The sequence below is a fragment of the Pan paniscus genome, chromosome 12, assembly GCF_029289425.2.
Source record: "Pan paniscus chromosome 12, NHGRI_mPanPan1-v2.0_pri, whole genome shotgun sequence".
Taxonomy (NCBI): Eukaryota; Metazoa; Chordata; class Mammalia; order Primates; family Hominidae; genus Pan; species Pan paniscus.
Window position 1 is genome coordinate 32,875,282 of NC_073261.2, and position 15,271 is coordinate 32,890,552.

At 49.4% G+C, this 15,271-nt stretch overlaps 1 protein-coding gene across 2 annotated transcripts; it reads right to left on the reverse strand.

Annotated features, from left to right (window-relative positions):
* Nucleotides 1-2,338: 2,338 nt before the first annotated feature.
* On the reverse strand, nt 2,339-15,203 carry FAHD2A (fumarylacetoacetate hydrolase domain containing 2A). 2 transcript variants are annotated; one of them, XM_034952424.4, is made up of 8 exons: nt 15,030-15,203; nt 12,098-12,348; nt 10,745-10,961; nt 7,298-7,357; nt 6,858-7,020; nt 5,340-5,448; nt 5,118-5,205; nt 2,339-4,985 (listed from the first exon to the last, which is right to left on the reverse strand). In XM_034952424.4, exons 2-8 carry the CDS (start codon nt 12,340-12,342, stop codon nt 4,923-4,925), a joined length of 945 nt encoding a protein of 314 aa, XP_034808315.2. In that variant the 5' UTR covers nt 12,343-12,348; nt 15,030-15,203; the 3' UTR covers nt 2,339-4,922. The 2 variants fall into 2 exon arrangements, 1 of the variants encoding a protein (XP_034808315.2); XR_004669601.3 differs by lacking the exon at nt 5,118-5,205 and having other exon boundaries at nt 2,339-3,919; nt 5,206-5,448.
* Nucleotides 15,204-15,271: the final 68 nt, after the last annotated feature.

The following is a 15,271-nucleotide window of genomic DNA, read 5'->3' on the forward strand; positions in this document are numbered from 1 at the left end:
GGTGGTATTTGGAGATGGGGCCTTTGGGAGGCTATTGGGTCATGAGGATGGAGCCCTCATGATGGGATTAGTGCCCTTATAAGATAAAATATGAAACTGCTTGCTTCCTCTCATTCTCATTCTTTCTCTCTCTCTCTGCCATGTGATGACACAGCAAGAAGATGGCCACCTCCAAGCCAGGAAGAGGGCCCTCACCATGCTCCTGACCATGGTTGTTCCCTTCAGCAGCATGTGAAATAGACGTTTGTTGTTTAAGCCACCCAGTCTATAGTATTTTTGTTATAGAAGCCTGAACTGACTTGACAATTAGGTAGCTCCAGGCCTAGTTTTAGATCAAATGCGGCCTAGGGGCATCCTTGGATATCTTTTCTCTCATAGGTAAATATGTGATCTTTACATTAATTCTGCATTTTTTTCCCCAAAGCCTCTGGTAGAGAGCCTCCCAAATAGCCAGCTTCCTGTAAATGTAGCTGAATGGTGGAATTTGCCTGGCTGCTTCTCTTAGTCAGGAAGCCTGAAAAACTGGCACTAGAGGATCTGTAAATGGGAAGCTGCTGCAGCTTCCTGCAATTCGGCTCCCAGATCCTTCATTCCCTGCCTAGCCAGATAGCGTCCTAAGGGTGATGTTTAGGATTCAGCATTAAGGTCAACTCAGGGATGAGCTGCTTTGAATCCTTCATTTCATTGATGGAGGCAGATGTTCTGAGACATTAAGGAACATCCCTATAATCCCCCAAGGTCTTCTTATATGGCACCTGCCTTTATTTACTTTCTTTTTAGAAAAGATCGCATCATTCTTAGATGGCCATTCCTGGGATGGGCAGAGGGGGCACTCTGTGTGCCCCTTGCCTGCAGTGTGTTGGTGGGAGATACAGTCCCATGGCACATTTTCATCCTGTGACTTTCACCCACAGCTCTGTGGAAATGCTGCCTGGAAGAAAAGCATATCAGGGTACCTTTGGAGAGGTTGTCCTGGGTGGATCCTTAGGGTCTAGAGGTCTCAGCAGAGAGACAAGGGAAAGAAGGAGTGTTCAGGGGTAGTTATGTATTGGGAAATCCAAGCCTTTGTGTGGGTACCTCCCATGTTCATATGGAACCCAAGAATTCTCAACTATTCTCGAGGACTCTGCTTGGACCTTGTAAGGATCCATGCCTTCCTGGATAGCTGAAACTCGGTGTCAGTCACATTTTCAACAGCTTTTATTGGGTACCTGCCTCTGCATCTTGTATTGTCATAGCAGTTTACACACAGCAAGCCAGACCAGGAGTGAAGAATTCATGTCATTTGTTATTTTCTTTTATTTGTGAATATGTGTGGGGTTGGGAGACTGGGTGCTAGACATGGGCTGAGGTCCAGGCTAGGCACAGGGAGCTGACAGCTGCAGGACATGCTAATTGGTCTGGGAAGGCCTTTGGAATCTAGGGAATTGGCTTTCTGAGCTGAGGTGGGGTCCAGGCAAGGAGGCAACAGGCTGCAGGAATCACAAAGGGACCGGGGACCTCCATGTACCCAATATCTAGGTCTCATCAGTCGGGGAAACATTCTCAGCTCTTGGTGACCTTGTCCTCCCTCAACACGATACTCACTGCATATGGACTCATTTGACAATTGCCACAAAGGCTTTGGCCTCAGAGGCACTTTAAGGATATAACGACAGGAAAGGGAGGCTTGGGGAGCCAGAGTCACCCACACAAAGCCCCACACGTGTTCCTAGCAGAACCAGGATACACACCCAGGCTTCCTGAGGCCACATGTCCTCCCTGTGGCTGCCTGGTCATTCCCCTTCACCTAGCAGCTGTCTTGCTCCCATGTAGAACAGCAGGGCCCAGCGGCCACCTGCACCTCGCCATTTCCTCCAGCTCTGTGGTAGAAATGATGCAAGCAGGAAAATCATTTGCTTGTGGACCTACTATGTGTCAGGCACCTGCTGAACAGTAGCATTTGATGCTCTCCACGGCCTTAACAGGTCGGCACTGATCTGTTGATGCTGCAGTTGAGGAGCTGTAGCTTAGAGAGGTTAAATAGCATCCTCAAAGTTACCCAGGTCATGCTCTGCTGCTGGAGGGGCTGGGATGCAGCATGGGAGTGTGACCTCCTGCGCACGGACTGCACAGGCCGCCTCGCAGCTGGCACGGTGAGGTGAGATGAGTTGAGGTAAGCTCGCAGCTCCTTGGTGCCAGCCCTTCCACAACCAGAGCTGGGCGGCAGCAGGCTCTTCCCCAGCTTACCTGGGCAAGAGAGTGAGGACTGCACGGCTGGCGAGTGATACATGGAGAGTGTTGCCACCTGCCTGACAGGCAGAAGATAAACAGCTCCCCGTTAAATCTCGCTTAATGCTGATATTTATAAATTTATTCAGCTTGTGTTTACCAAATCAAGAGAATGCCTAATAACATAACGTGCTTCATCTCACATGTTCCTACTAATGAGAATGCAAGTATTGCTTAATTTTTTTTTTTAACATTTCATTTGCTTTCCACTCACTCCACCCTGTTCTGTTGTTGTTGGCTTAGAGTTTAATCTGTTGTAAACACTGGGAAGTCTGGGCTTCTCGGGTGTTAGTGAGGAGAGAGCCAAGGTGGGTCTGGGGCAGTGGCTGGACCAAGGCCTCCAAACTGTGCCCTGTCCCACATGCAGTGCTTGGTGGCCATGGAGTTGGCATACCCAAAGAATGGGCCATACTGAGGGAAAATGAAAGTCCTGGTGTCCTCTGCTGTATTTTGGGGTGGCTTCGTGCATTGGGTCAGGGTTGCAGTATTTGGGGGCTTCGGGACAAAAAATTTAGAGTAGAGCAGTGTCCTTGGCTTTGGACAGACAGGAGGATGGACACAATGACCAAGGAAACATAAGCAACATTTGTGGGGTGTGGTATAGCTGTGTGTGAGGATGAGTGTGTGTGTGAGAGGGGTGGAGGGCTCCGTCTCTACCTTTGTTTAATCTGCTTACTGAGTTATTGTTTTTTGTTTTTTTTTTTTAAGAAAGCCTTTCCCTGGCTGCTTATCGCCCCAAGGTCAGCTGTGCTGGCTGCTGCAGGTTCAGTTCTGGGGTACCCAGGGCAGTCTTCACCAGGCAGGAGGAGCCCTCGGAGTGGGGCAGGGAGAGATGGCAAAGAGGTCAGCAAAGCTCATGAGGGTGTTTGGAAATGCATTTGGCAAAGAAGTGAGGGTGGAGTGAGCTGAGATGGTCTGTGCTGGGCTTCCTTGGGTGGCGTGGGTGGGAGAGGGGAATGAGGGTGCCTGGCCTCAGAGGCCAGGTGGACAATGAGTCGAGTGGGGTTGGGGGGCACCAAGTAGAATTCTGGAGCAGGGAGGAGGAAGGCCGCGGAGAGGCTGTCCAGTGAGGCGGGACCAGGATGGGGGCACACAGGGGACGGGAGAATGGAGGGAGACTAAGTCTGATTCAGGAAAACAAAAACAGAATCTGGGACGAAGCAGTGGAGGAACTGAGACGGGATGCAGGCCTTCCACAACCTTTCCTTCCCCATCCCACCATGTCCTCTGTTTTCCCAGCTCCACATCCTCATACTCTATATCCAGCCAGCACTAGATTTTCTTTTTGATGTCTTCTTTTTCTTCTCCTCTCCAACAGCTGTTCCAGTTCCTGCAGGCCACCGCCCAGGAAGAAGGGATCTTTGGTGAGTCCCAACCAGTCAGCCCAGGCTCCTGCAGGCAGTGGTGTTTGCTGGTGGCTGCTGCCCCCTGCCGGACAGTGACAACCCAAGTCTAGGAAGGTGGGCTGCAGAGTAGACAGTCTTCTGTCCAGTCGGAGCTCTATCCCTCCCTGGGCTTCTTTAAACAAGAGGAGTGAAGCCTGTGCCCAGTGTCTCCCTGTCCTCCCTACCTAGAGCCTTCACTTCTCTCCTTTCCAGAGTGTGCAGACCCAAAGCTTGCCATCAGTGCTATCTGGACCTTCAGAGACCTAGGGTTGAGAGGAGCCAGTGTCACCATCTTCTGTCCCCCTGCTCCCACCCCAATAGAGTGGCTCAGGGAAACCCAGCTATGTTCCCATCACCCCACAGGGCTGGCCTGATGGTGCCTCATTAAGACCCTGGTATTTACTTGGTGTCTTCCAGCAATAGACGTGGTGATGGGTTGGAGAAGGTGGGATGGTTTCCTGCCTCTTGGTCTCCCAAATCACTGGCTCATCCTTCTAGGTGGGGTATTGGGGCTGCTTTGAGGCAGCATTTGCACTCAAACACTGAGGCCTAAGGGGTCAGAGGTCTCAAGGCAGGTTTCTGGGGGACAGGCCTGGCCCCTGGGCCATGTGGACACAGTCCCTGTGGTGAGTGCACTCACGGCCCATCTTCCATGGCCCAGGTTCTGCAGCAGACGCCGAGCCCTGCAGGCCCCAGGCTCCACCTGTCCCCTACTTTTGCCAGCCTGGACAATCAGGAAAAACTAGAACAGTTCATCCGGCAGTTCATTTGTAGCTAGAACTGTGAGGAGCCTGTGCTGAGACTTCTGAGCCCCAGAACACAGCTGTGTCCTAGAGCCAGAAGATGGAGAGGAGGCTGCAAACCCTTAGCTATAAATATAATCATTGAGGCTTGATTGTCCCTTGCCATCTCTTGCTTTTTCCCTTCTTTGATGTGATAAACAAGGGGACGACACGAGTTGTCTTTTCCCCAGCCCAGCAGCATCTTTTTGGCATATGTGTGTGTATTTGCTCTCTTCTTCCCCAGTCCCACAAAATGCCCCAACTTGTCCCATGAAACAAAGCCCAAAAGAAGACAAACAGCAGAAGCCAAGCTGCTGCTTTGACCTGACGAATTTATTGAAGAGAGCTCTGTCCTTCTCCCTTCTACCGAGAAGAGGCGGCTTGCAGGGCTGGCACCTGTCCACACCTGTCACTGGGCCTTTCCCTGGGCTAGGCTGAGTGGGAGCAGATGCCCTCATCCTATGTCGGGCCTGTGCAGGAGCCATCACACCACCTTGTTGATGATGACACCTAGTTCTTCAATCTCACACTGGACTTCATCCCCCTTCTGCAACAGAGCAGGCCATGACAGTGTCAGCCCTTCCGTCAGACACACATACACAAGCCTGTACTTCTCAAGTCTGAGCCAAGCCTGCCAGGCCATTGGGGCCCTTGCTCTCTTTGCTTTTCGCTAACCTACCTTGAGAAAGACAGGAGGTTTCCTGAATACACCGACACCTGGGGGGGTCCCAGTTAGGATGACATCCCCTGGGTAAAAGGTAACAAACCTGGATCAAAGCAGAAGGACCCGGTGAGACCAGGGGCTGGCTGAGGTAGCCACAGCCAAAGATGGAGGGCTCAGGTCAGCCTCCACATGTGTGGCAGGTGAAGCGGGGCTGGCAGGACAGCCCCTGTCACTCACTGGGAGACCCAGGCTATCAGGTCCTCTATCTTGAATACCATCTGGTTGGTGTTGCTGCTCTGGACCACTTCCCCATTCACTCGGCAGCAGATCTTTAAGTTGTGTGGATCTGAAATGCAAAGATGGTACCTTGGAGTTATCCCTTTTCCCCCTCAAACTCCCCAATATTTTACAAACACAACTGTAGGGGTGCTTCATGACTTGGCAGGTGAAAGGGCTTTAAAGTGCCCACATTGACTCAGTGCTCTATGTTAGAACTTTCTGTATAGACATTGGCCTTCTCAGGCCTCCCCGCATCCCCACCAAGAGCACCAGGCAGTAGTAACAGGGATGGGTTGAGAGGATGTTTCAGACTCTGAAGGGGGAGAGAAAAATGGCTAGGGTTTTTGCCTTGAAAAAAATAAGGGCATCTGTCTACATCATAGGATGACACCTGTAGATTGACTCGGCAGGGCCAAGCATGGTGGCTCATGTCTGTAATCATAGCACTTTGGGAGGCCAAGGCAGGCGAGAACTGATTAAGCTCAGGAGTTCAAAACCAGCCTGGGTAACTTAGTGAGTGCTTGTCTCTACAAAAAATAATAAAAACATTAGTTAGGCGTGGTGGTGCGTAACTGTAGTCCCAGCTACTCAGGAGGCTGAGGCGGGAGAACTGCTTGAACTCAGGAGGTTGAGGCTTCAGTGAGCTGGGACTGGGCCACTGCACTCCAGCCTGGGTGACACAGTAAGACCATGCCAAAAAAAAGACTCAGCATCTATAAAGCAGTGAGGCAATGGTTCTAGCCGGGACAGAGAAGCCTCGTGTACTGGATGCTGGCAGGGGATGGATTACTGTAAGAACATCCTGGCTAACCAGCACTTTTTACTGTTGGTGGTGGTCCTAGTGTTCTACCCCCCTTAAGTAGAGCAACTGAAACACAATTTAACTTTGCTGAGGACTCTGCATGGGGTGCTGAGAGGCACTGGGGTCTTTGGTATCCTGGCATGGCTGGCCCATGTGGACACCCCCCACCTCCACCACAGTTGTGGGTGGCTGTGTAAGAGGCTGCGCTCTGCCCTCTGGGGCACTGCCCCCATCCTGGTGCTGTATCCTGACTGTGTGTGGTCAGTGCTGTTCTATTTCCACAGTGGCTGGGTGAGTCACACTGGCTTTCATCTCCTGTAGTGTGGAAAATGCCTTGGCCTTGGGATAACTATGCTCCATGATGCTCAACTTAGATTGTTTCAGAGGTGGCAGCCGCAGGAAGCCTGATCCACCCATCAGCTCAGTGTTCTTTGTAATTTACTTCACGCATGCAGTTTCACATCCTCTGCAGTTGTGTTCCCTCTAGGGGGCTTGGGAAGGAAGCCCATGGGAGAACTCATGGCTGAGGATAAGAGACTTGCCCTGTATGGAGTCAGCAGTGAAAGGGCGGCCAGGGAGGGCAGGTGCCACATGTACCTGAACCCATGCTCCTCCCTGAAGCGCTGTTCATCTGTGCAATGGTAGGTATAAGGGGGCAGGGACCAGGGACCTACCTGCTACACTGTCCTTGGTCACCAAGGCAGGGCCCAGAGGGCAGAAGGTGTCGAAGGTTTTTCCCAGCAGCCATTGTTTCCCATTACGTCTCATTTGCCAGTCACGAGCACTCACGTCATGAGCCACAGTGAAGCCGGCCACGTGGGCCATAGCATCTGTGGCCTATGGGGGCAGGGGATTTGGCCATACAGGAGGTTAGATCATGGGTGACACCAACACCTATGGCAAGGGATCTCTAAGCTGTTATCCCATGTTAGTAGCCAGAGCCAGCCAAAGGTGGGTGAAGGGAAAGGCAGTGTCAGGGAGCAAGGAGGCTGACTGCTTCCTAGTGTCAGGGACAGCTGGCACCGTGTGTTGGTGAGTGAGGTCAGAACTAGGAGAGGCAGGAGCTGGGGCCTCTGCTGCACTCTGGACTGGGAGCCCACCCTTTCCACCTCACCTTGATGTGCTTGCCTTTCTTTCCAATGACCACGGCCAGCTCCACTTCCCAATCTACCTCCTGTAGGGTGGGAGAGGAACAGTGAGCTGCAGTGGCTTCAGGGCCCACTGTCCACGCTGAGAGGCTGCACACCATGCTGAAGGGCCTCAACCTTTGTCAGTATGGCTTCGCTGCCATCCCACGTTTGCCATCACCACGAACCAGAGCCCAGCGAATGACAAGGGAGGTGTGACTTGTAGACCCATACATTTTGGGCAGTGGCAGACAGCATCATGGGATGCAGGCACAGGTCCCCACACCACTGACTGCAGAAGAGCAACACGTGTCCAGGGCACTGAGTTTAAAAGTCACTCTGGATACTTTTAACAAAGGATAAATACGAAGTAATATCCCCTAGCAATATGTAACCTTACTGTGTGTCAGGCACTGTTCTAAGTGTTTTAATCTATTAACTCACTTGAGTAAGAGAAAGATTGACATCCCACAAAGGACTTGAGTAAGCAATTCACAAAAAGGTAACGGACATGGCCACAAAACATGAAGAAATGCTCAGCCTCTCCCATAATCCATAAAATACACTATAAAATAGATATAATTTGGCCTTTAAAATTGGTGGCTCTTTCTAATAATAACCAGAGTTGGTGTAAGTACACCCGACATCCAGATGTTGGTCTCTAATACCACTCCCCACTAAGGAGCACTGGGTTCCTTGGGGAAACGGCCAATTCCAGTTCCAAGACAGACAGTACGTGATAAGCCTAGAACATCTTGGCCAGAAAGCTAGGATATACTAAAAGTGACGGGAATGGAGCCAACTTGAAGGCCCCTCACTGGCCAAACTGAGGTCACCTAAAGAATGTAAATGATGAATTACAAACAATTGAGTAAAAACAGAATTCACAGTGATATTGAAGACAGGAATAAAAAGGAGGGAGGCAGCTTTTCTTCATAGAAGAATGCCAGCCAATAAAAACAGAAGGCATGATTGAGAAGTCATTGATCTTGTCTGGGAGTGGTGGGTCACGCCTGTAATCCCAGCACTGTGGAAGGCCAAGGCAGGTGGATCACCTCAGGTGAGGAGTTCAAGACCAGCCTAGCCAACATGATGAAACCCCGTCTCTACTAAACATACAAAAATTAGCCAGGTGTGGTGGTACACGCCTATAATCCCAGCTACTCAGGAGGCTGAGGCAGGAGAATCACTTGAACCCAGGAGGCAGAGGTGTGCTGAAATTATGCCACTGCACTCCATCTGCACAATAGAGTGAGACTCTGTCTCAAAAAAAAAAGGTCATTGTTCTCTAACCCCCAGTGCAATAATAGATTCAGTCAGGATGACCACAGGATCCCTGGACGAGATGCTATGGGGCAATAAGATAGTTATGTGATCTCAAACTACCACCCATGGATTGCTTATTAATTACAAAAATAGAAATGCATCTTCACAATGGAGGGACTTAGTGAACGTCAGCTAAACCAAGTGGTCAAATTCTGGGACCACTGACATGAGCCTCCCAGTGAGATGCGATGGGAAATGTATAACATCTGCTTTGTAGATCTCTTGATAAAAATGCTTACCCTGACACTAATCATGAAGAAACAACCAGACAAACCCAGGATGTGAAACATGCTATGAGACAACTGGATTCTTCAAGGAAAGGGCAGGGGGGATTGTTTGAGGTCAGGAGTTGGCAAACTATGGCCAGCTCAACATCTGCTATAATCAACTTTGATTGGAAACCCATCATTCATTTCTGTATCGTGGTTTTCACACTATAACAGCAGAGTTGAATTGTTGCAAAACAGACCATATGACACGCAAAGCCTAATATTTACTAATTGGCCCTTGATATGGTTTAGCTCTGTGTCCCCACCCAAATCTCAACTTGTAGCTCCCATAATTCTAACGTGCTATGGGAGGGACCCGGTGGGAGATGACTGAATCATGGGGGCAGGTCTTTCCTGTGCTGTTCTCATGATAGTGAATGGGTCTCATGAGATCTGATAGTTTTAAAAATGGGAGTTTCTCTGCACAAGCTCTTTTCTGCCTGCTGCTATCCACCTAAGATGTGACTTGCTCCTCCTTGCCTTCTGCCATGATTGTGAGGCTTCTCTAGCCACGTGGAACTGTAAGTCCAATTAAACCTCTTTTTTTTGTAAATTGCTCAGTCTCGGATATGTCTTTATCAGCAGCATGAAAACAGACTAATACAGCCCTTTAAGAAAAAGTCTATGGAACCCTGTCCTAGATTGAAACCACTAAAGAGATATAACTGAATACAGTGTGTGGCCTTGGTTGATCATGGAGCAACAAACGAAGTAACCAAATTAGAAGTTATCTTTGGGGAAGTCAGCAGTACTTCCGATTGGGAATTGGGGCAATTGGATTTCGTATTAAATATTATTCAAGTTAATTTTCTTGGTTGTGATAATGGTGGGATGGTCATGCAAGCCATTGTCCTTATTCTTAGAAGATGCCTATTTACGTTTTTATGACTAAATTGTCTTAATATTTCCAATGTGTTTTAAAAGGTCCCCTCCACCCCATACCCTGCAAAAAAAAAAAAAGTGTGTGTTTGCCATGTGGAGGGCAGGGAGAAGACAAGGGAGAAAAAGGATATATGGCCAAATGTTTACAATGAAACCAGGTGGAAAAGTTATCTGAGTGTTCACTGTATTATTTTCCCAGCTTTTCTATAATTTTCAAGACATTTCTAAAATAAAAATCTGAGAGAAAAAGTAACCAGTGTTAGTAAGGGTATATACACTACTGGTGGATGTGTAAGTTGCTTTTACAATTTTTTAAAAGGCCAATTGGCAGAATTTTTCAAAAGTTTTGAAATACTGCCTATACGCTGACATATTTAAATTCCAAAGGGTTTATTCAAAGGAAATAATAATGTATTAATGGACATGCAAAGCCTTTTCCACATAAGGATGTTTACTGCAACATTTATTTATAGAAGCCAAAAACTAGAAACAGTATCCAGCAGTAAGGTACTCAGGAATAAACTAATCTACATAACAAACTCCGTGGTGTCAGGGCGAATACTTAATGGCATGAAAAAATGCTCCTGATGGAGTCTTAAGTAAAAGGTAAGTATATGTACACTATAAACATATACAAGAGCGGAGAAACACTGGGAAGGTAGACAGAAAAACATTAATATTCCGAGCCATGGGCAGTGGGATTATGGGTGACGTAATTTTTAAATGTTTATCTCTATTTTATTATCTACAGTGAAGGTGTATTGCTTTTGTAACCAGGAAAACACGTACATTAACTTTTTTTTTCCAAGGCCAGTGTTACTACTGTGTGTATAATCCTGTAGAGTTTCTGTTGAATGCACTATTGAGTGAGAGGTGGCTCCAGTAGGCTCACTACTGAGCTCAGAATGCCCTTGTGATGGGCCCAGTGACTAGGGAGGGCAGTGGGGAGACACTGACCTGGCTCTGTGGTGGGAGGACCACCTCATCATAGGGCCCCACGATGGAGCTGGCAAACTTGCTGAAGATGATGGGCTCCTTGGGCACAGGCACGTTCTGTTCTTTGCAGTGGTCCACATAATTCATGCCCACACACACCACCTTATCTGGTCGTGTGACTGGAGCCAGGAAGGTTACCTCCGACCGTGGTAGGACTGGCAACTGGGCAGCCAGGGCTCTGTAGAGACCAGAGCAGGTGAGAGGGTCTGGCTGGGAACAGGTGGGCAATCCCAGGCAGGCTGGGCAGATCCTGCAGCAGCTACAGGTTTTGCTTTTTGAAATCTATTTCCTACCTATATCAACCATCAGAGTCAGTGTGAAAATCACTGACTATTGTCCTTTGCTATCAGAGCAGGGCTTTTATTTATCCAGTGTTGACTTCCTCTCCCCCTTAGGTAACTCATGTCCATGTAAAAGATACAAACTGGAATACATGGAAAGGTCTCCCTTTCCCTTTCTGGTTACCCCGTTCCCCTGGCTCTTCGCAGCTACTCTATGGATATTCTTCTCCCACCCTTTTGTATGCAAATGATAGCATACTATTTACATCTTTTAAAAAAACAACTGATTTTGGAGATCTCTGCTTAACAATATGTAACAATACATAGAGAGTGTCCTCTTTATTTCTTGTGGCTGCATATTACTGCTCTATAGAGATATACCCAAGTCCCTAATGAGGGGCATGGAGATTTCCAGTCTTTGCAGAAAATGGCAATATGGGAACATACTGTTAATACTGTGAGCTGTGAAACATTTGTATTTTTTTCCATTTTAATAGATGAAAATGACATCTTAAAGTATTTTTAATTTATTGTTCATCAGCTCCTTAGACCAGATTCTATAGGAGTCCAGGCTTCAGGGACACTCTCACCTAATCTAGTCCAAACCCAGGAACCAAGTGTCTTATAGAAAACCTCCTTGCAGTCCTCTCTCCTTGTAGGAGCTGGGAGTCTATATCACTCCCCCAGCTGCATAAGATGCCTTTTAGGACCCCCGGGCCCAGACCCATCAGTCAGTCCAGGACTTCATTCCCAGAGGAGGCAGCGTGATGAAGTAGAGTCCTCGTTCCAGCACCAAATGTATGGCCTTGAAATTGTTAATCACCTCCCCTAGCTCTCAGTTTTCTCCTCTGAAAACTGAAGATGTTATTATATAAGATTTCTAAGGATCTTTTAAGAGAATGGGAGAAAAGGAAAGGTGGGGTTACTCTGCTCCCTTGCAAAAGAGCTACCTGCTGGTGCTGTTTCCCAGAGCGGGGACGAGTGCAGGGGGACCAGGGCAGCTGCTTCAGGGCGATGCTGCCCACTTACTTACCTTCTTGCGACTGAGAGGGTGGCCTCTCCCTGCTCTAGGAACTGCGTCATCGTCTTCGGGAGTGTGGGGTCAAAGGCACTGAGGTTGATAACCCCTCCACCATTCCCTGTCTCCAGGCCCAAGTGAGGCCCCACCAGGTGGGGTGCCCGGAACTGCACTAGTCTCATGTCTCTGGAGGGTTGAAAGGGCCACTTCTGAGCCTGCAGCAGAACTGTGAGTAACCTTCTTCTACCAGACACCAGCATCAGAGCCTGCAGAGAAAAATGCAGGATCCAGGAGACGGAGGATCCCAGAGCCATCATCAGGTTCCCTGAAATTCCTAGGGCTATAGCCCAAGGCCCTTTGCCCCATCAACGGTTCCCTGCATACCACACGGGAAGTGGTCCAGGCTTGTATTTTACCTGCTATTCTTTCATAAGGTGAAACTTTTCTAGAGGAGCAACTACTACATGCTACACAGTAAGTCCCAGGGATTCCAGCGTTCCTTCAACCAGTGCTTTCTGAAAGTTCCCACTGTGCTTGGCTCTGCTGTAGGTATTGGGGAAACAATGTAGGTGAAACTCAGCCCTGCCATTCTCCCTGCACAGGTCACAGATGTTAACAACTGACGTAAGATTCAGCTATCAGGACTAATGCTGTGAAGATGGTCAGGGGCTCTACCCTTGTCTAGTTTCTGGAGGAAGTGATGTGAGCTGAGCTGGGCTAAATGAGCAGGACCAGGAATTAGCTGGGTGGCAGCCCAGCATGGGCAAGTGATGCTGGTGAAACTGGCTTCACAGTGGCCATAAGCAATTTTTTAAATGCTATTTTGGTCCTGTTAACCTCCTACTTAAAATGGTTTCCACTGCTCACATGATCAAGCTAGAACCTCTACCAGGCTGTCCCAGTCTTCTAGGAGCAGTGCCCCCACCTGCCTCTCCAGATAATAATTATTTCATTTCTCCTGATAGAGAACAAGTTGCCTGAGGGAAGAGGCTGCAGACAAACAACAGGGTCTGGGCCTGACAGCCATCACTTGTCATCTCCCTGGGTCCAGGGCACATGTCTGTCTCTTTCACTGGCCAGCACTGTGCCTGGTGCACAGAAGGCTCTCAGTGACTTTCTGCTGAATGAACAAATAAGTGACAGAAGCAGGGGCTTGACATTTCACTACTTGGGAAAGCTTAGTGCTTGTTAACTTCAGGAGACATGGCTGTGCCTTTCCACAAGGGCCAGTTGTAGTGGCTCACGCGTGATATCCCTAACAATTTGGGAGGCCGAGGTGGGTGGATCACTTGAGGTCAGGAGTTCAAGACCAGCCTGGCCAACGTGGTGAAACCCCATTTCCACTAAAAATACAAAAAATTCGCCGAGTGTGGTGGCAGGCACCTGTAATCCCAGCTACTAGGGAGGCTGAGACACGAGAATCGCTTGAACCCAGGGGAAGGAGGTTGCAGTGAGCTGAGATCGCGCCACTGCACTCCAGCCTGGGTGACAGACCAAGACTCCATCTCAATTAAAAAAAAAATCCTCAGGGCTCAGATCCTGTTTTGAGTCCAAGGCTCCACTTAAAGACAAACACTATTCTCTTGTTTTGTTCTTAATCCACGTCTGGCCTCTATTCCTTACCACATGGTGCCTTCCCTGAATGGTTCCTTGCTCTTGCAACAAAGGCGGTATTGTACAGCCTTGTATGCCCAAAAATGTGGAGGCAGCTGATCCCCAGACTCTTGGTCCTCACCTGGAGATTCAATCTGCCTTGTTCAGTTGAAGATTCATTAGACTTAGGTCACCACTGTTGTGGCCCACCAGTTTGACTAGAAAACCGAGGGCTCTGACTTCCCTGCCCTGCTGTCTTACACAAGCACCAACTAACTGTGCCACTGTCAAAAGGCTGTTCGAGCCAATGTGCACACACTCAGACACTCCACATGCTAACATAACAGTAACTGCTGCCGCTGAATGCCAACTATTAAGTGCTCTACCTACAATGTCTGATTTAATTCTTGACGCTTGTGGAAGGTAGGTACTGTTAGTCCCATTTTACAGATGAAACAATTAAGGCTTAAAGCGGTTAAGGGATTTGCCCAAGGTTACACAGTCCTAAAGCTAGGAGGGGAAGGAGCTGGGATGTGAATCCAAGTCCAGGTGACATGAAGTCCTTGGTTCAGAAGCTTGTAATGCAAGCAAGAAAATCCAGCTTCAGCCCCATCTTCCTACCAAGGCCATTTTAACCCAGAATGTTGTGGTGAGAAGTGGGGACCTTCCACAGGAAATCCTCCAGAGGCCCTAAAGATTGTAGTGAGAAGTAGGGACCTCCCACAGGAGATCCTCCAGAGGCCGTAACTGCTAACAGCCATGCGCGGGGAAACTACAGGCGCCCTCTGGCTGTTGCCTCAGGGACGAGGCTGGTTACCAGCTCTCCAAGAGAACTCCAGGCCCCATTGACTGTTCCCTTCCCACAGGACACACACATGCAGGTTCATTCCAACCTTACAGCAATCCCCTCAGGTAGAGCGCCCTCACTTTACAGAAGAGGACACTGAGACTCAAAGGGATGACGTCAGGTGCCCAAGGTACTAGTCAGAAAGTGGCCCTGGGGCTTCTGCAACAACCACTATGTCACACAGTCCGAGCTCAATCCAACTCTGCAAGAGTCCATAAGCAAAGGGGCGGCGACGTGAGGTGGAAACAGTAGCCTCCATCAAACAAAGCCTGAGACATGGGTGTGCACGTCGGATTCCATCCCACCGTCCACTCGCCTGGAACCCGTGCCGGTCCCCCAGTTTCCCCATATGCCCAGCTCCGGCCCCGACAGTTAGTGAGTGCTCACACAGGTCCGCCCCGTCTGTGTGGTCAGAAGCGGCTGGGGATCCGGTACTAGTTCTGCGCTCCGCGGGAGACCCGCGCCACGGACACCCTTCTGGCCTAGACCCAGCCAGGCTCGTCCTACCTGGCCGCGGCGGCCGATCTTCCTGCGCTGTAGGGTTAGGGCTCGCGGGGCCGAAGGTCAAGGGCGGCGGGCGCCTGAGCACTGACACCAGTGACCGCAGCCAGCCGGGGAAATGCAGCAGCTGCTAACCCAGGGCCACTCGGCCGGATCACCCGAGAGAAAAGCGGACGCGATCCTGTGACGTCACAGGCAATGGCCACTAGCAGGGCGCCAATCCCAGAGGGGCGGGCCCATCGTGGGGC